Below are 27,128 nucleotides of genomic sequence, written 5' to 3'. Positions count from 1 at the left end.
TTCTTACCTCTTTGCCTCGCGCGCCACTTGCCACCGAACAAAAGAGAGATGCCCATCGAGAGCAAGTAGGCGTACGAAAGAATCGAAGAAGAAAAGCCCAACTCTGAGGGGATTGGAAGAGAGTTAGCGTGGCTGATATTATCGCGTTTGCTCAGAATCGACGGTTAGCCGGTTTAACGTCAACGGTATCGTTAAAGGGAAGATGAGATTAATTTCTTCGGAAGGATGAGGATAATTGGTATTACGAAGCTTTCTATCGAGATACGTTCGAGAAATTTTGGTCAAATATTTGCACAACGCTGCGAAAAGCAGCGTATTGTTCTAACACGTTATTCTAACATTTACATACCAATTAATTACAGCCAAGTAGATATATTAAGTTTCGTGTAATTTAGAGTAGTGCCTTTATATGAACAAAATTTGATACTATGAAAATGAAACGTACAGAACCTGATAACAACATTTAAAAACCACAAAACATCAATCTAAAAGGGAATACTACAATCAGTAACCTTGTGTTACAATGTTAAATTGATCTATATTAACATTCCTCATTTTCTATCTCGGACTATCATTGTACTTATCATTTCGTATGTAATAGTTCTCTTCTACAGGAAACTACTACGTTACTGATATAAACTATGGTTATAGCGTTAAAAAGTATTACCACTCTAGTTATTACTATAATATGCTACATCATTTACGAACACTAAGCGCATTTGAATATTGAATCTTTAATGTTATAGGTGTTACTTCGAAAGCTTATGGGTTCATCTTCCTACATCTTATATCCAACTTTTCTCTATCAAATACAAAATTGCTGCATAAACTTCAGACAAAGCGGTCATAACACGAAACGAAACCCGTTCTTTATCTCGGAATAACCTGCCTATCGTTTCCTTCCTGCTGCTATTTCCTTGATAATTACGACACAATGGTAAAATTCTGACGGTTGAAACGTAGCTAGCGACTGGGTTGGTTTTCGACGTAACACACTCTCCTCGTTGGCGGAGCAGCTGCCATGGAAAATAGAAAACAGAAAGCGAAGAAAACTTACGGGGGTTCTGGACGTGCATAGGAGACGGAGGGTTGGTTCGCGTGACGACAACCGGAGGAGGCATCTTGGCGTGCAACGCGGCCAGGCACGAGTTCGCCACGTCGTAGATGAGATAGGCGCTGTAGTATCGGCCCGCACTGCCCATTTTCAATTTATTCTTACCCGGTACCACCGCCATTTTCGCGTCCAACGTAGCGCAACACAAACACACACATACACCTGTATACACGGGGGATCGGCGCCGGTTTGCTTAGTTCAGCGATTACTACTTTTCTCGCTCGACGATGATCGACGCTGATTATCCAGTTTGACCTCCGGCCAGATTAGAACACCGGTCAGCCATCGCGATCCAAACTTTAGGTGTATATTCAGCAATATAACCGGCTCATCGCTTCCCCATGTTCAGCTAACGCCCGAGAAACGTGCATAACGCTGTTTACCGTTCGGCTCACCGTTCAGAACGCTCTTCCAACGTCGTCATACAACGAATGTGGAATATCAAGCGCGAGATTCTCGGAATAATCGCCTGTTTGTAATGTTACGATTATTGAAATCGTGAATGGCTTTTGTTGCTTGAAAATCGATTCGAATTACTATCTAGCACGGTAATGTACTACCTGATACTCTGTTATAGTATTTCATAGCTTTATAAGCTTCTCTTATTCGATTTTCAAATTTTTCTTTGTATTCGTGTATCGTTGCCTGATTCAACTAAATATTCCAAGAATAATAATTGGTAATTTTGAACTGAATACGAGATAAGAAATTAGTAATAATCATGTACATTCTTTATACTTGTTAATATTTATTCTATATATGTTCTTTAATGGAAATTATTCATTGTAAAATATCATTACAGAGGTATGGTCATAAATTTCACGATAATAAATTTTACGAATAATTTTCAATAATATTTGATATTCTCTGGAAAAAGCGACGAAGATATAAAGATAATGGATGCTATTAAACCATCTTCGATAACACCGATAATACCCTGCATTTCGTCTTTCACAGCAACGCCGATATCCCTTACAGTTCGATTGAGATTGGTATACAATTCATTCAGAGAATAGAAGCACTCGTTAATCGAAACTTTCGCGACAGAGAGACATAAAAATCGAAAGCACTATAAAACGATGCATTTCCATCATCAGTCGTAACTTTCAACACTTTCGCGAAGAACTTTCAGCGATAAATAACTTAAAGGAGGCTTGTTAAACGATCACGATCGTTTTGTAAGTAGTTTCCGGTGTAGACGCATCCTTTCTCCAATAACTATTTCATCCATCTCAAACGAATTCATCAAAGAACAATGAAATTTAGAAGGAAAAAAGAACGAAATCACTGCGCACACAATTATCGCCTATAACACGCGTCATGCATGTATTTTCCACGTTGCAACTAATTGAACATCGTAGAGTATCGCATACGATTCGGGCGATCAATTTCCAAGCAGCCAGATCGTCTGGTGCCCGTAGATTGGCTCGAAAATCGCGCGTAACCTCGTTTCTGGCACGTACATTAGATGTTCGATCCTCGATCGACACAGAACGGACGCAGACGAGGCGCCACGCCGTTGCTCTGCAACAACAACGAAAATCACTCGACTCGATTATCCCCGGGGATCGAACTGGTATGACGCCTGTGTTTCACGTTGACGAGACGCTGGCACTGATTTCGATAGTGCTTCTCGGACACGGATCCACGATATACGACGACGACCGGTCAGATCGGTGGGCTGGGCAGCCGAACGGAAACGGTGCGGTTCCACGGACCGGAAGCCTGGACCGGAAGCGTCACGAGTCAACGGGCGCCTCACTGATTGCATGCCGCAAACTCGGATAGATAAAAACGATCGCTGACCGCTTACGTGGTCTCCATTTGATTACGCCGTCGTTGCTTTACGCTTCGATAGCTTTAGGGTTTTCGTACTTTAAACGGTTTTCGTAGTTTGAGGAAATGAACTTAAAAGTCTCGAGAACGCACCGCGCTCTCCTTCTTATATCGTAACGTTCTCGTACGATCGCCGTACGCGAAAAGTTTTTATGAAATTGTCATGCTTCTATTTCTTTTTGTGAGCTTCTTTTATAGTTTACAAGTCATGCAAGAATTTTTTTTTTTTTTTTTTTTTTAGTTTATCGGCGATAAGACTGACAGCAAGTATTTTTAGTTCTCAGTTAGGTTTGCTAACTTCATTACAATATCTTGACGTTTTGAATATTATGTGAATGATGTTAAGCGCGTCGTAATAAATTTAGTAACCATACTCGAGTCAGTTACGTTCGAATACAATTATCTTTTAAGATATTGAAAAGAGAAGAAACAAATGCCCTATGTAAATGTTTACTTCTTTTTGAGAGAAAGTACTTGAGAGAAAGTAATAGCTTTATTTAACTGAATTGATATTGAAGTTCCTCCGAACGAATTTTAAGAAATGAATCGAAGTTAATATATGTTTCTTGTGTGAATTTCATATTTGTTATTATCATTTGTTCAATTCAAAATTGATGTGATTTATTACGAAGAAAGTATTATAATTTGAATGACTTGTATCTTTAATATGACGGGAAGTGAACATTTCTCAGCAATGAATGTTTCAGAACGATGTAATTCAAAATTACCAGGAGAAATACGTTCTCCGGTGCAAAACGAATTCCGCAGTAATTTTTACTTGTATGCCATCAGTCTTGATCGCGTTTTCAGTAATTGGCAGTTTCATGTCCGCTAGCATTTCACACTGTTTCTCTCTATACGCCCTATTTCCGACGCGTTCCATATCCTTCTCTATATTATTGATCATTACCGGCAGAAATCATCATGCTGAGAAACAATGAACGTCACATGGTCATGCTCCAACTATTGACGCGTATAATTATCGCCGGAATCGATTACATGCCATTTTGAGCCGTGAATGGTGTGAACCATGAAAGGACTACGATACAGTACGTATCAAATTGAATGCGTCATCAAAAATGCAACAAGTAAGATGACATTTTTGCGTACATATTGTTAAACTTCAGGGCCAATTTGTGCATTGATAGTTTATTCAAAAATATGTTATCATAGATAGTTCGTCCTTTTTTATAATTGTGACAGAATTGAACTATACAACAATTATTAAAATATCCTTTCATTTACGTATTTATCGTTGTGTCAGTATGACCAATAACTATTGGTAACTATGAAATATATTTGTCAAAATCTGTAACACCTTCAACAGAATTACATTGTATTTGAAGACCGTAGGGAAAAACATGATTGCAAATTTTAATCAATGATCAATACCACATTTGATTGATTAAATATTTATGTTTCAATTCTATTCGCCATCTCGAAAGTATCAATTATTAAAATATTAAATATAGCCGTGATTTTTTAGAAAATTTCATAAATTTATTATCTATTTATATCTTTGAATCTAACGAGTTGTCTCTATTCTAACTTTCTTAGGCATCAGGTAATATATAAATAAAGAAATCGACAAAAATGAACTTATGTTTTTCTTACACATTTTTTATAATCTAGCGCATATTTTTACTGTCCGTATAAATGAACAATAACGTGTATAGATACTTCTACTTTTTCTAAACATTTGTATAGATAACATGAATTTCTTATGAATCTTTCTTTTATCCGAATACACCATTTTTTATAATAGTGAATATTTAATTCCTTTGTGTACTTTATGTTCTTAGTTTTTTCATACTCTGTATCTCATATTCTGTGAATTCATTTCCACTAGCATTTTATTATAAACATACACATTTTTATTTCAGCCGTCGTCCATCATTCCTTTTAAAGAATTCAAATTCCCGATGTTGTTCATTCACGTATTAATACGTCGCAATACGTTTGAATAGCAAACACATACGTTTTTCAACCAGGGAATTTGTGATACACGAATACAAAGATTCTATTAAAAAGTTCGATCCATCGGTTCCGAAAGAGCGGTAAACGTAGCGTAAGAGAGCGGGGTGAAAGAAATTCACGAAGAAAACTACAATGCTTTTCACGTCAAATTGCAACGACATAAAAACCAACCGACAAACGAAGATTAATATTCCGGCACGGAACGCTAACAGAAATGGGAAAGGCACCGCGTATTTTACATCTACAGCAAATAAAATCGACCTATAACTGCGGACTGGTCAATTTGTATCCTGTACAGTGTAATTACGATAGATATTCTAGTGATTTGTTGACTGGAACGTAGGTCTGTCTATTAATCGCGAGAGCGTGTTTGCTTTCGAAACCTCGTTGCTGCGCAATGATTTCTTGTCGATTGCCCTATAGCACGGTAATTAACCTATTAACACAGCGTTATTATACGCGAACATTTCACAGATTTTCCAAAGTGACGAGCGCATAAGTTCGCAAAAATATACAGATATCCACAACGAAACGTTATACTACACTATCATAGACTGAGTCACAATAACGTATTCACGTTACTTAGTTACGTGTAATCTATACAACGTTGCGACACGTTGCGAAAGTTAACAAACTGAAATAGGCACAGAACTCACTGAAATTATACGATCGACACACTCGACGCGAAAAACATATTGTTTCACGATTTTCACCAATTCTATCATTATTTTTGGAACATAATTGGCAAAGAGTCTTAAAATAATCAATTATCGACACCAATAAAGGGGTACACGTGCAGTATTGGTTCGTTAAGGAGAGACGCGGCAGGGCGTGTAATATTATCACTGAAATCAATCGATTACCTATCAACACGAACCGTGAAGACTACACCATGTTAGATGAGAAGGTATAGTACACGCGACGTGAAAACGAACATAACGACGCAAAAATTGTCCGAATATCGTAGGCATTGCTAAAGCGGCTGGAGTTCTACTGAAAAGCATTCGACCACCTAGCTTAAGAAAGAAGCACGTACAAACACATTCTCGTGTCATTATAAAGCATGCAACAGTGGTCGGTAATGTGCGCCGTGTATACAAAGGCGTACACCGACAAACGTCAAACTGGATGAAACACCTATACGCCAGCGCTTCCCAATGTGCTTCGTTAAATAAATATTCATTATTAAACATTTCTCTAAAATGCGAAATGATTCTACTTGCTTAATGTAAAAATTGGTTTTACTATGTGATGTATTTTTGCACTTGAAACTGTTTTTAAAAATTAAAAAAATTATTAATTAATCCTGCTAAGTTCTTGGAGACATATTCGATCGCTGTTATTCTGCTATGAAATAATTTCGTGAGTTTGAAGAGAGTATAATCATAAAATAAGTAAAGTAAACAATAAAAATAAATTTGGTATTAAAAATAATCATATATCGGAAATTCTAGCAGTACATTAAATAATATTTTATGGAGTAATAATTCTTATAGATATCTTTGTTTATAATCAAGCCTAAAGCTCATAAAGTATTATATTGCTTTCTGACGTTAATGCTACCACAAAAAAGAAAAAGATCAATTCTGTTTTTAATACATAAATAAATTTCATCGCTGCGGATCTTTCATCCTATACAATGGCATATTTCTACCTCTATTAGTTTCACTTCAGGGAGCAGGTGGGACGAAGATGTAAGACAATTAAATTACGACAATGAAATTATTTATACTCTTATAATAGTATCGATTACAAAAGACGATGTCTCATAAAAGTGGAGGCATTGATTGCACGTATATGACATGGCGAATCGATAGATCTGGGATGCAAAAAAGCTTACCCGTCTTAACCTTGCTACGATATCCAAATTTTTGTGTTGCAATTTCGCTATCGTTTCAACAAACAAAAACACTTTTAATGTTTTAAGAATGACTGGCATAAAATTGAAACGGGCAACTTTTTAACGATATAGGTACACGATAAAAAGAAAAAAAGGAACAAGATAAAAAATGCAAATGTTTTAACCGTGTGTCAACAAATTCCAATTCTTTGAATATTATCAACGAGTAAAAAGAACATATACATTAATGAAGAGATCGTGCAATTTAATTATATTCCGTGAAAAATAAGGCGGATACGTTTAACTAGTAACGTACACGAATATTATCCAAAAACTTCCACTATCCATTAAGAAAATTACCCAACCAAATTCGATCATAGATGATGAAATTGGATGGAATAAAACGACATCGGTTACAATATTTCGACTGTCTATTCCTCGAAGGCTGAAAGAGCGAAGCTCGAGGAGCGTACGGCGAGTAAATTAGTTTGGGAAACGCTGTCACAGAAGCGAGCATCGTCATATCGTATCACTGGCTGATTCGCACACCGAGAAGCCGGCTGGCTCGGTTACGTCGCGAACGGGCCAACGACAATGGACGCGCGACAGGAAGGCGGCCGTATCAAATGCTTAACAGTCGACACAATGCCACGTACACAGGCGTGCAGCTGCGCTCGCGAACGTGAGCCCAGGCCAGACCAGCGTGCGGCACACGTTGTCATTTCCGTCGTGAAACATTTGACCACGTTATAACGCTAATATCGCGCGTCACCGTGTCAAGGGTGAGAGTTGAATATTTAATTCGCGGTATTGTCGGAGTCCTCGGTGCTGCTCGATTGCTTCTTTCTTTCCGTCTCTTCTGTGCAGTCGGTTCCGACTAATTAATCCTGAGATTTCTTTTGCTGCTGCTTGCGTCACGAGCAACGATTCCGATAATGGATGGCGGACGTTCATATATTACGTAGGTATATACATCAACGTTCAAAACTTTTGAATCACTTATTTAACGAGAATGGAACTTGGATTTATGAATCGGATAATAGAAAAAGTAGCGAAATGCAGCTTTTTATATAATAGATATATTTTAAATTAGAAAATATGCCAGAGAGACTTAAGAGGTTTAGGTTATTACTTTATGTGACGCACGTATTTGCTGTTCTTCGGGTTTCGATCGTTTTTTAATACTACGTCCCGTTGTGTTTTAAACTGGAATGTTCACGAAACGTCACGTTGAAACAAAGCGCAAACGTACTATTAAAGACTATTAAGACCGAAACCCGAAGATCAGCAACATTAAAATCTAAAATTATTAGCTGGTGTTTATTGGAAGTATGCAAATATGTTTTAGACACGAAATTTGATATTTGTCTCCGAATATTCTGTTATAAAAATACCTTTGCCGTGTTTAAAATAATATATTGAAATAGTTAAGCTAGTGGAAATCTCTTATCAAATATATATTTTGCATCATTTTAATCCCCTGTTGTAATATTACTCCTTTGCTCTATAAATACACGTAACGCGGATAATTAATCTTACTAGTCCATTTTGAGTTGCATTTCTCATGTGGGATTCATGAATTCGTTAGAACTGAGGTCGTACCCTCTCTCATCATCATACAGGAATGTCTCATGTAACGTATATGCGTTCTAAAATACAGCCAAATACACGTTTATGATAATAATATATTTACTAAATACTTAATTTAGTAAAATTTTAATATTTCAAGCACTCGAACTATCCTTGAATAATAAATTTTATGGGATACATTTATTAATTGTTTCATATTAATTATTTCATATAACACATTTATCTTTCAGCCTTGACATTCTAAAGCGTTAAAACTTTCTTACAAAACTTTTTACTATTAACATTTATTTTTAATGGTATGAAAATGAGACATCATAAATCACAATAAATTATAAATCATAAGTCATAAATGATATGTCTCAAAAATTTAGTAGATTTTAAGAAAATATAATTTTCCAGTGGAACATGATAAAGAGGGAAGAAAAATGTTATAATATTTGATATTGCAGTGCACCACTTTTGCATTTAAATTATCTGTTTTTGAATCTGTGTTTATAGTTTATATGATTCATGAATAACTAGTCAAATCCATAGATAGACCATCCAAACGATCTGGATATGTATTAATGCAAAATGACAGATAATCAGGTACAGTGTACGGAATATGCATCGATCGTTATTGTCATCAAGTCATTGGCTGTATCATAACACTAATGTTCCAAACAGACAGTAGATTGCGGATGAATACTTAATTTGTGCCGTTATTAGATTTCAATCGGGAAACAAGAGTTTATTCTTTCCTCAACAAATATTGAAAGTAGTTAATTACGTATACGCATAGGTATACGTATATATTGTTCATTATTCTTTCTGTTTGGTTTTGAACGTTCTATTAACTTTGAAAGAGCACCATACGCGAAAAATGTTACCGGAACAGTCTGATGAATAGCGATTTAACGGTTTGTTTATAAATAAATAACGCTCTAATGTGATTCATGAAAATTAACAATTCAGTTATAATAAACACTGTCTCTCTGATTAAATATCTATTTATTAAGCTTCCATTAACTAGATAGTTAACTTAAAATTTTTCGATTATTCGATTTTCAATTTCCATGATGTTTCTATCATACCGTACTGGTTTAGTTAAACTGGTAATAATTCCAAGAGAAATAAAATATACGTTGACAAATATATGTAGAATATATAGATTGGAGACTTTTGAAAAAAGTAAAAAAGGTCACAATTTTAATATTTGTTGCAGGCGTAAGGCGATGGCCTGAATAGATTTTGTAAATTTGTCACAATAGTTACGTAATGGAAGCCGATAAATATTTTTGAATTAGCAACTCGCTTAAAGACCTAGTTACCTTTTACATTATCTAAAACTGTTGATAAAAATTTCATTCTTTTTTACTAACAAATTTATAACTATCATAGAAAGGTATTTATCGAAACAACTCCCAGCTTGCGACTTGGAAAATGTTAGTTCAATTATGTAAAACGACACACATGATTTGTTACTCTTATAGGAAAACGAATACAGAGTTACGCGTACCATGAAAATAAACTAATTTCTTAAGACAAACATAAATGGCTGGTAATATTTCATAAGCCGAAGAGTTGACAGGATCTTCTAGCCCTTTGAATTTGATCAGAACATAAATCTCAAGGTATTGGTTGACCGAAGAAGCACCGCTCGAAATCTGTTCGATAAGGAGCAAAAAGGAAACGAATGGATGGATAAAATAACGAATTATGCAAATGAATTCGAATTCCATTAAGAAAGTTAAATCTATTCTTCAAACTTTTAGATGTACTCTTCATAAACTTTTTCGAAGGGTCTTGCTGCGAACACGTTGAATGGTAACCATGGAAAATTGGGTAAACCCGGCCGCCGGAATATTGCACGTTGTCATCAAAGGATTAATTGAAAATGGAGATGACACTGTCGCCGCTTGAAAATTACTGGGAATGTGGATTATCAGAGTGCCAGGTATAAACGTATGTGAGTAAACGAACCAGCACGCCAGAAACATTGTTATACTATCGCGAAATACTCGACCGCGTTACAAGGTTGATTTTGCAAACATACCGCAAACCGGACTTACATTCCGTACAAATGAGCGCCCGTGACTGGCAAATTAAATAATTTACCAGTGAATTTAAATTGGAATCGTACAGAGGAGAAATTTCTTTTTCGTCATTATTATTTTCCGTTCTTCCTACTTTCCTATGAAATTGGTGGAACAGAACTTTTTCAAATTTCACGTTGTTGGCTAGAAATTTCACGTTGCATATAATTACCGAGTAGATTGTAGAGTATAAAAACTGACTTTATGATTTCAGCTCTGTTTATAATGTCACTTCGAATTGGGATATCTGAATTGGCGGCATTATGATTGCAACAAACCCAAAGGATAATCGCAAGTAATACGATAATTACCGAGGAAGTGCATTTTTAAGACTGATTAATTAAGACAAAAACTTCAGTTTAGTGTACGTATTTCATTCTTATTATTTGCAATACCGTTTTATATTTGCAACGGTAAATGAACAGCAGTAAAATAACTATGTCAGGATAAACCACTGTATGGATAAATGAAAGGTGCAAGCTCTCGATTAGAGGTAAGAGGTTTAAAACTGAACTAAAACTATGAATTCAATGGTTGCTCCTTTAAAGTACTTATGTGGTTGGAGCTACATTAGCTTATTGTTAGTAATAATACTAATTTTATTATACATGGATGCATTGATACGCAAAATGTAATTTCGCGTTTACGAGAGCTTACCATGTACTGTATGTATATGTGCGAAATAATTGAAGGATTAATTTACAACACCAGAGATTGTATATTTAGTACAATGATGTAGTAATCATAATGGCTACTAATAATATATAGATGCGTTATAGATAATTTCGAATTATTAGTTGTTGCATATGATACAATTAGCGATTATAGACTGTTATCTAAAGTATAAACTATTTAAGTTTCGTGTAATGATTTGTGCAAATGTCCTTTCATTGCCAATTGTTTAGTATCGTTTATAATATGAATACACGTATGGAAGTTATGTAAAAATTTACCGTACTTTGGATGTAAAGTGAAATTGTTATGAGAGAAGATTCTTACACGCCACGAAATGTTTCTTTATTTCTAAAAAATATAATATAAAATGTGTAAAAAATGAAATGCATATGTCAATAGAATTAGTGTTTAAGAAATTACAAACTTCATAGTATTATTTACATATATGAACATGCACGTGAAATTCGCAATTTTTGAAAATTTGCAATCTATATTTCAAGTAATTTAAATTTAAAATAAAATTGTTATTAAAACAAACCATTTTATATATAAAATGGCAATATTATATCAATATCTAATACTATAAATATAACATTATTAACAATAGTGTTATGAAATATATAATATCAATAATAGTACTATGAAATATTCTCATTTCTTCCTAAAAAAGCATGTATACAGCTATTTTAATTAGATGAAATTAATAAACTAACAAGAAACATTAAACAATAAATTTCTTCGAAATAGAAATATATTCTTCTTATACTGCATCAAATTATTGAAAAAATTCTAATAAAGAAATTGTGGCGTTGCCATTGCGCACGGGAAGTTAACTATCAGAATATGTAACTTTCAATAACAAAATATTTTGTGCGGTCATCAGAGGATTAATTGAAAATGGAAATGTCACCAGCACTGTACTGCAATTGCGAGTTCGTAGGTGGACACAGCAGTAGGTGTGAATGCATGAAAGAGCAAACGACAGTAATAGGTATTGTATTGCAAAACAACTGGCAGCAGTGCACTTTCGAAGAGTGTCGTATGCGTTCGTTAATTAGTTTATTCGGTCTATTATTATTTGAAAACTCCATGTTGAGTATGTCGCGTCATTGTGTACAAGCGAACGCAAATAATCACTATTTCTTCTTGATAGATGAGCATAAATTGCACTGCAATTACGTAGATTATTTTATCATAACAGAAAGAACACACTATCGCTCAAAAGTGTCTGAACATTCGTTGATTCTTGGCAAAATATATTTTAAGGACAAACAAATTAAATTGCTCCAATTTTATTCCTTATAATTATCATAGCTATGGGTAATAGCATGTTATGATCCGATTAAGCCAATACGTAATAATAAAATTGGTTTGTAATTGTGAAATCTCATAGAATTATTTTATTACTTGTTTTACCTTTAGATCCTCTAATTTTTGATGGAGTTTTGTTTGAAAATGTAATACTATTGCTCAGCGTTAATTGTGATTTGAATAAGATACAATTGGTTATTAAAGCGTATAATGTGTTAATAACGCATGTGTAATTAATTATATGCATTTAGTGCGCTTGATTTCCACTTAAGCTAGATTGGAGTTCAAACGCATAACAGTGCAGCGTGTATCAGTGAATATTACTTTTTAAACATAATATTGATGACATCGAAAAGTATTTTAGATAAATATCGAGTAATATCGAGAAGAACGTAATCAAATGTCATTGATTCTTTAAATCTAGACGAACGCGTTAGTCATCGTGAATTATTTTCCGTTTATATCTCTTAAAAGATTATTGTCAGTGATACATTCAAGCACCTCTAACTCATGTTTTATTCTTCTTCCTATCTTTCTATCTCTAAGAAACGACAGTCTCGTGCACACCTAATAAATCTAATAAAGTTGAAGGTAACAAGGAAATAATAAGCATCTGTACATCGAATGTACATCGGAGGTAACTAACCGAAGCGCGTAATCCTCCGTGTCAGAATATTCCACATCGTTGTTAAAGGATTAATTGAAAATGGAGATGGTATCAACGCTGGTTTGAAATTGCCAGAATGTAAATGAATACAATAGACAGGCATAAACGCGTGTGCGCACGCGACAGACATTGTTAGTCCGTAGTGAGACACTCGACCACGTTACGCCACTAATTTCAAAGCGCATCGCCAACCAGTTGATGACGTAATACATGAACACGACGTAGACGTAGTATCGAAACACATGTTTATCGCGTAACGAACCTTTTGATGCGTGAACAACGACTACGGGAAAAATGGAAACGAGAGTCGCGTGATTCACTGGCCGCAGGAAAATAAGGGATGAAAGTTATGGATGAACAGCGAGGCGCGAGGTAATCGACATGGAACCGCTCATTTTTTCCCTCACTGGAGCAAAAAGTCTGGAAAAAGTTATTTCCGTCGAATCGAGGAAACGTTCGTTCGAAAATCTATTTAGCCTATATCACCTTAGATGGAATATCGATATTCATTATTGTAAATTACGATATAATTGACAAGGATGTTCATGATGCTCTTTAGTAACTTTTTTTACAAGACAGGAAATGTATATTGATAAAATTATTGTAAATTATAAAATTTCTTGTGATCTATAGGTATATTCGTTATAATTTGAAACTAATTGTGATTGAAAAATAAAACTCCTTTGGTAGCATTTTTCGAATGGTGGACATTTTACCTGCATATAAATAACTCTTACGTTCTTTAGTAACTTTTTTTTACAAGACAGGAAATGTATATTGATAAAATTATTGTAAATTATAAAATTTCTTGTGATCTATAGGTATATTCGTTATAATTTGAAACTAATTGTGATTGAAAAATAAAACTCCTTTGGTAGCATTTTTCGAATGGTGGACATTTTACCTGCATATAAATAACTCTTACGCTCTTTAGTAACTTTTTTTTACAAGACAGGAAATGTATACTGATAAAATTATTGTAAATTATAAAATTTCTTGTGATCTATAGGTATATCATATTCGTTATAATTTGAAACTAATTGTGATTGAAAAATAAAATTTCTTTGGTAGCATTTTTCGAATGGTGGACATTTTACCTGCATATAAATAACTCTTACGCTTTTTTTATGTTTTAATAAAAATGTAATATTTTTTTATATCATTTATATAAATGATCATAGATGCTATATTATAGATAAAAAAATACACCACTATTTTAAAAATTAGTTTTAACAGAACTAATATTTTTTGATATTTTCAGTTGAAAGTCGAAGAAAAATATAAAATGAAACTAGGATTGCAAGGCTTTGACTTTATTTCTTACGATAGGCACTAACCAACTATTTAAACTGTGCGACTCATTTACATGGGCCATAGAGAAGCCCGGCTATAAAGCAATCTTTAATATCGGCTATCCGAAGTCGCTATCAGTTCAGTATCTCTGAACTTTCAGAATCACTTCCGTTATGGTGCACTTAATTGCCATACGATTGTTGGAAAGACTATGAAACTACAGATTAAGAGCGTTGGTACGCTCATTTATTTTCAGACACATGGAAGGCAAGTATGACGTAATTGTCGAATTTTGTTATACTATTGTTTGATATATTATTATTCTTCCAAAGGAATGGTCTTACAGCAGAGTACGGAAATCAAAAGAGTGAGAATTCACAAATAGTCACGATTTCCTAATGTATCTATTTCCTTATTATTACATACTGTGATAACAACATATTTCATCACATTTAATATAGTAACTATTGATACTATATTAAATGAATAATTTCTAATATTCCATTTCTTTACACTTATTGATTATCTTGAAATTCTATAAAATAGAAATTTAATAAGATATATTACAATACTATCACTTGTTTATAATACTTTTCATCCTAGATTAACAAATAGCAGTGTCTTTTAAAAGTTTAGACAGATACCAAATGTAGTATACATCAATATTCTCAAATTTGATATTATTTGATATAGTAAGAAAAATAATCCATGCTAATATTATAAAGAAAGAAGATCTGTATTTAGGCTTGTATGTGTATGTGTCTGAGGTAATCTCAGAATCAGAATTAATTAACAAGATATTACATGCTTATGGTTGACACGTACATTATTCATACTTCCCTTCCATTTTTGTTTCATATTACTCTTCCCTTCCTCTCGCTCGATCGTTTAATATTTAACTGATTAATTTAATGATTTACCTGGATGCTAAATGATTGCTGCATGCTGGCCTTGAAATTTCAATTGTTTACTGAAATCTGTATTTCTGTTGCACTTGATTGATGGGACGAATAGCACATAACGGAAAGAGACGAATCGGTTGCCAATGAAACGCGTGCGCGCACGATCACACTTTCTACAAACATACCAAATATATTATCGTACAAAGATAAATTCCCTGTAACGTGATCCCGGGGAAATTATGTCTTACGTCGTTCGAAAACTTGGCAGAAAAATTGGCAAACAAACTTTCTCACTCACTCATCGAGACGAATTTGTACGTTGACAAACGCGACGATCGATCATTCTAATCGATATCGATTGGCGATTCGAATAGAACATATTCGAACTAGAACGAATTATCGATTCAAAAGTGCATCTTTTCAATTCTCTTATTCCGATCGAATGCGCGTAAAACATGTTCGATGCTCGTTTATTAATGAAAACAGCGTGAAAAAATAGTTCGTCTGTCGTAGTATCATAACCGTACGGCGTAAATATTCGAAAATCGAAACGTGAAATCGATACAGTATGTAGGAGAGAGTTAAGCTACGTTCGACTTGAATATCGCCATTCATCAGGCAAGTTAACATACATTAATTACGAATATACTTACTCGTTGGCCGAAATAATCTCTTATAATATGTTGCGTTTTCCCAACGAATTTTATAATCACTTTACGTCGATTTATACTCAACTCTGTAAACACTACGCGATCACTTTGAAGTAATTCGATTAAAACTATATAGTACACATATACATTGCATAGTAAACGTTCGTCGCGACACGCCATCTGCGTATGCCCACGTATAACTGTCGCCATTACAAAATGCGCCTCGGCTCGATATGTTTACATTTTGTGCGGTTTCGAATTGCGTCTCAGTTTCGGTATCTGTAAGTTTACATTCTGTTCGGCTCGATCGCGTTCGCGAGGAAAACATTCTAGTACGCAACGAACCCCAGTCAGGGTCGGTCACAAAGTGTAAAGTGTAAAATTTCGGTTACGAAGTGTTCTATAGTGCCGGTTCTAACGTGCGATGGAATTGAGGAGAATGCAGTGGAAACGATCGGAATTACGGTAAGTCCTTCGCTTCAATTATTGTTATATCGTGAATGGACGATGGAACCGCCTATAACGCGAGGGATATGTTTTATGTTATGAGAAACAGCGTTATATGAGCCACATATATTATACGTACATATGTATATGATACGAATTTGCTTTATACGGAAACACGTCATATGGGGCCTTACTGTACAAAATGGCGGAAAACGAATGTTCTCGAAAAACATACTGCGCCTACTTTGCTAACGTATTTTGATTTCGACGTAATACAGATATACTATTACGATAAAAGGAACGTATCGCTATAGCACCCAAATCTATGTAGTACGTGGATAAGCCTAACACAATTTATAAAAATCATTTGTTGTTACTTTCAAAAGTATTTACCACTATATCCAAATTCGTTTAAAAAAAACATATGAATTAAAAAATGTTCAGTCAATTAACAATCTATAGTACAGAATAACATCTTTTATCGTTTGAGATGTGAATATGAAATTCCTCTAAAAGAACTTTTCTTTTTCAAGTTAGATATTTTAAAATAACTTAAAACTTTCATTTTTAATTTTAAGAAGCATATTAATTCCTGTTAATCTTTCTGGTGCAGTGGTACTTAAGGATCTTAAAATAGGTACATGCAACAAAGTGGCTAAAAGGCAATCACGTATTAACATACCCACGTATTAACTTCAAACACGATTATTCCAGCTCAATGAGTCTAACCATCCTTTACAGTTTACCGCATAGCAGAATATTCTAAGTATGTATCTACATATGTACGTATACACGTTGCATATAGATGTATCCTGAATATTTACTGATCTGCTTGTACACCATGATCTATACTTTTTGTATCTTTACTTTCTTTATTAATATTTGGCGAATCATACCTCTTATCGCTGTAGAATGTCGCACGCGTTCTACAATCCTTGATAAGTATAAATAACATTCTATTTGAAGAAAAAGATGCAAGCAAAGGTCGATTTAAGTAAATATTTGAGTGCAATTGAAATAGAACTTCTACTTTATCAAAGTTGAGATTCTGTACTGGTTTAACAGCCAGCTTAAAATTGTATTTAAAGAGTGGGTTTTCTTTCAAAATTAAATTTTTCTTTGCACTTTCCTTCTACTCCTCTACTCAGAAATGACTTTACTTCGGTGTGCAAGTTCTATTAGGAAGTGACCTTAAATCGATTTCGTAACATTTTTTCAACAATCTTACACTTGTATATTTTATACAATTACACGTTTCTGGAATGAAAGAATTCCTGTTTGAGAATTTCATGCTTCGTGATACAAGTTTAAGCCAATTGAAAGATCTGCTTCGGAAATTAATCACGAGGCACGAAATCGTTATTTCAATCGTATGAAATCGTAGCAGGTCTTTTCCAAGTTTTCTCAAGAATGCACACCGGTGCAGACGTATTATCAGGCGAGCTTTCCGAGTTCGGATGTATTCTTCATTGTTCGTGTTACAATCCTCACGAGCACGGTGTCTCGCGTGTATTTCCTCGAGAAACTACATCCCCAGACTTTCGCGCGTATACGTATCCGCTACTCAGCACCTACGCGAATACACTCAACAGGTTCGCGCGTCCACCCACACAACTTCCCTCCACGGTACATCCAACACGACTCGTTTTGTTTTCCTAGCACTGGCTGCGTTTTCTAAAGGTAAGCAAAACAATTAAATCAGTAACGAAGAACTTGTCGCGCGCGGAGTCACAAGAGAGTAGCCCTTCACGGGGAAGCTTATTGTGGCTTCCACTTCAGATAAGTGCTGTACGCTTGTGTATAGCTACGTTCAGCTCCGCGAAGCAATGAATCTCTTCCACATCGGTGATTGCGCATTCGCGAAAAATTGCTCTGTAATGCGATTCCAGGGAAAATAAATTCACTGAAATAGAAAGATGCGTATTACGTAAGCTGTAAGCAATCGTTAAACGATCGAAGATTCAAATAAGCCTGTATTCAAAGTACGCCACTTAACACTTAAATGCACTTTAGATTAGGCTTTTCATACGTCGTTAAGATTCAGCATACTGTTTAATTAAATTTAATTGGTAACGAAATAGATATCTGAATTACTGTAATTCAGCATACAGTAACAATATATAATAGCATACGAAAGTATTTGAATTTCTACCACAAAAAATTTCATCTCTGTATCATGTCTTCGTTATGTAAAACTATCTTGAAATTTCATTAATTACTGCGTTACAAAATGAGTCGTGATTATATTGATCAGATTTGTAATCAGTTTGAAAATATACCTAGAAGCTACAAGATATTTACTGCAAATATGTATATTTAGTAAAAATTAGTATATAACACGAATAGTCACTTTAGGTATATGTATATTACCTAAGTATTGAAAATAGGCCTTAGTAAATATTGAAACATTTACATTAATATAATAAATGATTATTGAGATGCTTTTGCTAAATTGCCAAGTTGCTAAATTTATCAATGTAGTTACGATAGTCGATAGAGTCGATATAATTGTTACACAACAGCAAAAGATTGGATGACGTATCACAATGTATTGAAAAATCCCTGTATGATAGATGAACGAATATTTATTTACGAGATATTAAAAAGAATATAGGAAATAAACACGTCAAGTATCGAGTTCCAATTCTTGGTTGTAGAATTATAGACGTGCGATTGGTCTCAAGTACAGTTCTTTGTGCAAGTTAGGCGGAGGGCACGGAAGTGGTATTACACTCCATTCGCGATTTCAAAATTTTGATCAATGATGATAACGACGAGAACGCGGAGTTCTCGAATCGAGTCAGCGGGGACGATAAAAAGCATCGGTTACAGATTGCGAAGAGCCACGAGAATGGAATAGCTTGGGTGAAGGAGAGACTGGCGAGGGGTTAAAGGTGAAGGGAGGAAGAGATGGAAGAAGAGTGAGTTCGTATTAAGGGTAATGGGCATTATCTCCATCGATCCCGGCTCACTATCCTACCACCCGACTCCCACCTCGCCCATCACCCACTATTCCGGAGCTGCTGGATAGCTGGTTGGTTCGTTCGAGTTGGTCAGAGCAAAAACGCATGGGAATTCATCCGTCTATGGTGAACGGTGGATCATAAAATGCGGGTAACTCGACCAAGAGATATCGGTGAGCGCATGCGTAAATACCGGAACTCCGGTTTTTCTCTTGAAAAAATAATTACCCATTGAAATCAGTGGATTTGTTAATACGCTGCTCGTTTTCGCGTGACGGTAATTGAAAGAACGTGCAGCGCTTTTCTCTCTCTTTTGTTCTTTTTTTTTTTTTTTTTTTTTTTTTTAATTCGATCGAACCACCTATTGCTATCCTTAACTCGCAACCAATTAAATCGCAGTTTACGATAATTTCGCAAAACCGCTGTCGAACGATTAAATCGTGGCTAGTTTATGAAACTTTCGGTGCATAACGTTATCTGTCATCCGTGATACGGCCAGCATATTATACTTCAATCTCTATTGTTTTCGCTAATATTTATCGGAACGCGATAAATCCATATCTACAGATGGGGAAGAGGATATTTGTCTGGCTCGAGGCAAATCATACGCGCGAAGCCTGGAAATCGATTTGTCACCGGCGAACGGATGAAAGTTTTAAACGAAAACGTCACTTACAACGCCTCGATCCTCGCTAGACTTTTCTATTTCTCTGTTAAAAGTACATTCTTATTTTCGCGGTACGCGGATGACCTTCGACTTGCCTCCTTCCGACAACAATCCGACGCGTTCTCCGTCACCGTCTCGAATCATTAATCCATAATGAGCAATTTGGTATACTAGCAATCGAGAATATCTCGATGGAGAAACGAAGGAACACGTTACATTTGCTGAATACGTCTTTTAACGTTGCCGTACCACACCAATCTGTACTGATTGTACCTGCAATTGGCTTTGGCCGCAGTCGCCAGTTAATCAGTATAAATTAGGGCGTGGCGTTCGCTGAAACTTCAAAATGAACGTCTCGTAATAGGGACCAGGCGATACCCGAACCAGAGTTCGGTTTTTACGAGGGTTTTACCACTTTTCCATTACTGGCCGGTCGCCTGTGCGCGAACCGTCAAGTGGAAAGAGGGTGACGGTGACTAATTGTCGCAAAGGCGATCATGATATGTCCCTCCTCGTAAATCTGATTGGCTTCGCTTACTGACCTCGCTCGCAATCTCCCCGGTACGATCTGCTCCTTGTCGCACGTATACGTCGCACTACGCCCAATTCGGGACGGCATTTTTAGATTTCCCGAAATCGACCGCGGTCTTTTTCAGCGATCCAGAGATATAAACGGTGGCCTGACGAAGGCGCCGCCTTTAACCGGATAGAAACGGGCTGGACGAGATTCTTATCGGCCGCCACTCTAGCAGGAAGCACCCTTCGCGAAATATATGAATCGACAGGGATGAAATGATGCGTTTGGGTTACGGTGACCGATTCAACTGCCACGAAATAACCGGCTTCAAATTATCAGTTAGCTGTCGTTGAATGATTTTTTAACTGCATAGCCAGGGAGCGCGGCACACGCCTTTTTATCGTGCAACGTTCACTTCGTACACGCTCGTTACACTGAAATGCCGAGGTTCGATTTTTGCCTCGCGCAATTTCCAATTACTTGCACGTTACTTGTGCTTGAGAAAGCACGCTGATCGTTGTCGATTCTGTTCATTCCGCTCATGTTACTCGATCTTACACTGCCTTGTTTCATAGAATTGGGAAAGAGTAAAGAATATCGACTGTTACGTGTCTACCGTGCACTATGTTGCGTGCCGATGATTAAAGAACGTAGAAACTTGGAAGCTTTTAATTTCGTATAATTCGTATTAAACTACACACGAGATACGTCGGTGGAAAAGTGATGGAAAATTTATTACGTTTCATGCACATAAGTGTGTTCACTTTTTAAGTAACTTATTTATCGGTTTAAAGAAAGTTGGAAACATTTTCCGTTCTCAATACACGCTTTAGCGTATATATATTCACAGCCTTATTTAAAAATTGATATCATTCGAAAACTTGGATAGTTTCCAGTTATTTACAAATTATTAATATAATATATTTTATTAATTAAATTGTATCACTAGAAGGAATATTGCTTCTGGAATAGGATCAAATGTCATTTCTGTAGCTTATAAATCTGAAGAATTTTAAAAATCTTTTTCTCATTTTCCATTTGTATCACCTTATAACATCTCGAACATTCGGATGTATAAATTTCATATTACTCGATTTTTGTTTATAAACTTACGTATTAATTGATTTTTACCTTAGTACATTTCGTATTTAGAGAGAAATAAGCGTTACGATTGAAGTTTGAATCCGAGTAAAAATAATTGCGATAGAATAGCTAACCCGAGAAAAGCATCGGAATTTTTCAAATGTTAATCTTCCCCTCTTCAGTCAAATTTTCTATCTAATCCCTATTAATCCTTCGTTTATCCTCAAGTTAAATACCAACAATTAAATATTTCATATAAAATTTCAAGTTAGATACTAAAGTAAAAAATTCAAAATGTTTGGAATAAGAAGATGAAGAGTCGTAATAAATAAAAGATTGGTCATGGTAGAAAAGAATCTTAATCGAAAAGAGGAAGCAAACAAGTGGTGACAGAAGTTCTCACAGTAGGAATTATCTTTCACGGCGACATCCCACAGCTTCGCGGAAACCAGAAGATATCTGGATAGGAACGCGACGCGCCACCGGCATTCCTTGTTTCAATTCCTCTGCCTTCTCTGTTTCCCTTTCCATCTCTTCTCCTTAACTACACTCTCTTTGCTTGAGCAGGCCTTTTCCGATAAGTAGATCCCTATCGAAATTATCTAGAACATCCAGTTACATTATTACTGCGTTTGGGATATGGGAACCTGATCTAATAACCAAGTTCCTTGAAATTCGCTCTTGTGAACAGAAGCACAGTAATCCTTTGTAACTACAGATTCAAGTACATCGTTTAAGATGCTACTTCTGGAAAGGCGGGAAGGTTGAGAATCCGGAGGAATCGCATTTATATTATTATATTTCCAAAAAATATGTGTACTAAGAATTTGAACTAGGAAATTATCAAAATTATAAGATGTTCGAAAGCAATAAAATAATAAATAGTAATATGTTACGTTACATAGAAATTTATGTTGTATAAAAATCATTAATAGAAGATATTGATACTTTTCGTAATTGGTTAATATGTTTGTTAATACAAATACGTATGAGAAGCTGATCTCGTAGATTTATTTATTTTTCTTTTATTAATTGTTAAGAAAAAGTTTTAGAGTTGCTGTCTAGATAAAAATGTCCCGTCGGATATCGTTTCATTTTCTTTCATTTTATCGTTACATAGGGGACGTTATCATTATATAAGGACTTACATTCTTTTGTATTAATTTGGAGAAATTGTGATTTATGGTCCTGTCAACCTTTTTCCCTTCTGATATTATTAAAAATGCTAGTTGATTATTTGGTAAATTTATCTTCTGCGTATGACAGGTTGATAGGATAGAAAAGATTTGAATTTTCTTAGATTTTATTAGTAGTTAAAAAAATAAATTTTGACCAATCATTATTACAAAATCTACCAATGGCTGGAGATTCTGTACTTCTTACAATATATTTCTTAAGTAGACACAATCTGGCGAATTTTATGTCACATTGTTCTGTTACTTCCATTATACAGGTTCTAGACTGCTAGACTCAGTTAATATTAATCAAATGTTATATAGTTAATAATCAAATGTAGAATTTATTTTTAAAGTCATCTCATCTAATTTTATTATTAAAGACGCTTCTAACATTAAAAATATTTATTATACTAGCTTATATTTATTCTGTCTTCCATTCTTATTTCACTATGTAAATACATAATTCAGATTTGAATTTAAAGTTCGATAAAGGAGTTTCGTTTCGTCAAAATAGAGAGCAACGACGACTGCTCGGATTTAAGTATCGCCCCTTTAAAACATAGGAGTTAAAAATGGTGAGGGTACAACGTTAGGGGAAGTTCTTTGATAGAGCCGTAACGAAAAAGTATGCGGATAAACGGGGTGGATGGGTGAGATTGTTGTAGTAGCAGGAGAAGGGTGAAGCGTAATGTTTCGCGCGGCAGGACCCGCATGACGTAGCATTAAGATAGTATCCTTCCCTGGGAGAGTAATAAATACGCAAACAAACTTTCCTCGTTAACCTATCGGGGATTCGACAGATCATGGTCGCAGGTTATGTCGAAAACGTGAATCAGATAAAAATCATTCATTTTGCTTAAACGTGAAAAAAGATCTCTCTTCGTATTCACAACGTGATATAGGAAATTGAGGAGCGTTTTTATTTTTACATTCAACGCTATTACATCTATGAAACGATTTAAAAACCTTGTTGCTATTAATTTCATTGATAGCAGCTCTATATTCCCAGCATGCAACAGACTCTAGACTTGAAGTATAAAAGTCACTCGTACATTGAACGACGGTTTCCATACACGTACTTCTCACAGCTATTCGAAATGTTTAAAATTACATGTTGCGGTGCGGTTAATGATTAATGTTTCAATGCGCTTAAATGCCACTTCGTCGGAACAACTCTTGTTCTATTTATGGCTCATAATTATTATAATTCAAATCTGTTATATATATTTAATGTTATTGCGATGAGATTTTCAAACACGTTGCTTGTATTTACATAGCCAATTGTAATGTAAAATTATTGAATACGTATTTAGGTGACAATTATATTTCACCGCATTTTTTATTTTAAAAGCTAATTGTTTTTGTTCATAATATACGCTATGAATTTATTATGTATTTTGTTCTAGCCTGTTTCATTATTTCGTATTCTCATCGCAGATAGTAAGATTTAGAGCAAAGTGATAAATAATATAGTAGGTATTTGACACGTTTGTTCCCTAAAATTCATTAAATGAAATGTTTAGAGTTTGATGAAATAGTTTTCGAAGAATCTTCTCGTCTATTATAATTCCTTCTTTGTCTTATCGTATCAGTAAGGTGAGATAAAAAATGTCAGTAAATGTAATTTACAAGTTACATATAATTTGAGGCACCTGTAAAATGTACAATCTTTTCATTTACGTGGTTTGTTCGCCTTTTTTCGATTAAAATACTTTATTGAAATTCGAAAGAATTCATCTTAAACCACCATACAATTCGGAAGAAGAAAATATTTTAACTAGAAACGGTTTCTGGAGTTGCACGTTTGTATCTTAACAATGTGGTAGGCTTCATCGCGGTATCAGTAACAATGGTGCATATGAATTCATTTGCGGTTTCTCGCATTACAGTGACGTTAATCGCGCGCACGCGCCTCAATGGAAAGTGGTATTTTGTGTAATACCTATCTTCAAACGTAAAACTGTTCTATCTCATCCTCTTGCAGCCCCTTTTCTTCCTGCCGCCCTCTTCGCGTACTCTCCATCTATCTTCGTTCGTCGAGCGTAATTCAATTCTCGGAGCGGAGTGGAAGCATCAAAATATTAGCATATTGATCAGCCTACCTCTGGCTGCTCTCTTAAATCCACAAGCGTGAAACGCACTTAATGCGAGCAACCACTTTGGCTGTTGCTACAGCGAATGCAATATCCGTCGCCTGTTGCGATCATCCATATTGTACCTGATCTCTGGATACCGATACAACCTTTCCAAAGAAAATGTTACGTTAATAAGTCGCTACCCGATGCCCAAGAAATGATACAACTTTAACACGATAAAGAGCGTGGAAACTTGACAAAATATGATCCACCGCTCGTCGTACTGGTTTATTCGCTGATAAAGCTGATGTTTAGTCTTGAGTTGATTATAATTTTAAAATAAAACGATGTTATGGGAGAAATAAAGGAATTTTTCTTTTTTTCCTTTAATAGATATTCAACTCCAAGAATGAAGTAAATAACTGATACAAAAAAGAAAGTTAAAAGAATGTTAAACATATAAAACATATGATAAACATGTAAGGATTTAAAAAAGATTTTATGAGCTAATTAAATTTGTGTTCCTATCACAAACTTATTGTTTTTCTTCAAATAAAAGCTAATCTTCAAGGAAATCTTCAAGGGAACTAAAAGAAATGTGATCGGGGCCAAGAATTATACGTTTTGCGTAGAATTTTCATCGATTTTAGATAATACATTGGAAGTAAAAGCGTATTCTATTAGTACGTATCTTATTCAAAGAAGAAAAGGTGTATTGTTGGTGACAAAGACCAAAACGGCGACACGTGAACGTGCCTAATGACCGCAAATTTTAATGCGGGGGCAACGTGCTTCGAGAGAAGAACGGTGTCCACGCTTGTCTTTTCAAACGACCCTCTCTCGCCACGCGACGATCTGATTAAGGCGAATTTCACGCTACAAGTAATTTTCGAGCTCATAATAGAATTCGCTCTATGTATAAAACCCTTGAAAAGTCTGAAAATAATGTAGACGGCCGAAGTTTCAGACGTTCGAAGGCTGGCGGGAGATAAAATCGACGAAACAAAAGCGAATTAATCCGCCGCGTTTCAAGCGGCCGTGCAATATTAAACGCTTATTTCGATTACAACGCGATTTGACGCGATTACGAATCGAACGTTTTTGGGCCAGCACATCGATTAATAGAAACGCGGTTTAATGAACCTGGCAAATAATTAATATTAATGTTTTCAATTAAATAGTAACGAATCCCATTATGCGCGCGAATCTTTCCGAATTCACAATAAAATTAACAGCAAACGAATCGCCGATGCTAATTTACATACATAGCACATACGTGAATTAGCTATCGTGTACCACAATTGGCATACCATAATCTACACCAATGCTAATTAACATGATCGTGATCGAAATTAAAACCCGACGAACTGCGTTTTGTGCAATTATTTCGCTATCAATCTTTTATTAGATCCTCTCTATTCATATTTCTCGTATAATGTTTGTATCTATGTAACTAATTGCAATTTTTAATCAGTGTGTTTCCGTTTGCATAATTGAATTCATATTATTAACGAAATTTTACAAGCTATAAGTCGCAATAATTAATAAATAATAAATCCTATGTAATAATATTACATAGCAGTAACGAGTTGGATAATAAAATGAAGGAATCTATGCAACTACATTTTACAGATTGTATGCTATCAGAAGTTTCTAATCTACAAGTTATAATCTGTCAATTTACTGCATAAAATGTTATATTAGTTATTATTATTAGGTTCTGTGTCAGAAAGTTTTGTTAGTTGATTTCACCACTGCACCGAACAAAACGATTTACGATAGATTGTGTATCTCGAGACGCGAGAAGCAAATCCAACCAGTGAACACGACTTCCGTATGCGGCATGCAGCTGCTACTTTACAGGTGGATGTACAATGGTATGCTCTTGTCAGCTAGCTAGCCAGCATAGTGTTAGCCATCTAGTCAGTCAGTCAGTCAACCAACTAAACAGCTGTCACCCTAGTGAATACTACACTGCACTGGTTTGACACCTACTGCTTGCTGAACTATACACGCTCGATCAAAAGTTAAGGATTATCTTCGTTAAATGCTGATTATTGAGTGAAAATTTATGAAGCATCTGCTGTTCAGATATTTTCGGTTTGAAAAAGATTTGACGGATAATACCGAATTCAAGCGTTCAAATGTGTCAACATTTTATTACCCAAAACTTGAATAGAATAGGATACGATAGATATCGTCTAGGATTGCAGTAAACAGAAAGATTCTTCCAAATCGGAACTTCAAACTTTGGAACGTAAAGCAAAG

General features: G+C 35.2%; 1 protein-coding gene and 1 long non-coding RNA gene across 12 annotated transcripts in view; one reads left to right on the top strand and one right to left on the bottom strand.

Annotated features, from left to right (window-relative positions):
• LOC132910405 (nucleolysin TIAR) overlaps positions 1-27,128 on the bottom strand; it is a 591,493-nt gene that overhangs the window by 209,801 nt on the left and 354,564 nt on the right. The window contains exon 1 of one of the 8 annotated variants that reach the window (XM_060966082.1): positions 1,058-3,461. The exons of the other annotated variants lie outside the window; for them this stretch is intronic. Within the exon in view, the coding sequence (XP_060822065.1) occupies positions 1,058-1,235 (178 nt within the window). The 5' untranslated portion in view covers positions 1,236-3,461. Of the gene's footprint in view, positions 1-1,057; positions 3,462-27,128 lie in introns of those variants that run through there. 8 annotated transcript variants of the gene reach the window in all.
• On the top strand, positions 7,409-11,520 carry LOC132910364 (uncharacterized). 4 transcript variants are annotated; one of them, XR_009658759.1, is made up of 3 exons: positions 7,409-7,728; positions 10,139-10,305; positions 10,647-11,520. It is a non-coding gene; the product is annotated as an uncharacterized LOC132910364 (long non-coding RNA). The 4 variants fall into 4 exon arrangements; XR_009658758.1 differs by having other exon boundaries at positions 10,112-10,305; XR_009658761.1 differs by having other exon boundaries at positions 7,409-7,732.

This window comes from Bombus pascuorum, chromosome 9 (genome assembly GCF_905332965.1).
Source record: "Bombus pascuorum chromosome 9, iyBomPasc1.1, whole genome shotgun sequence".
Lineage (NCBI taxonomy): Eukaryota > Metazoa > Arthropoda > Insecta > Hymenoptera > Apidae > Bombus > Bombus pascuorum.
This window is presented reverse-complemented; position numbering and strand designations above follow the sequence as displayed.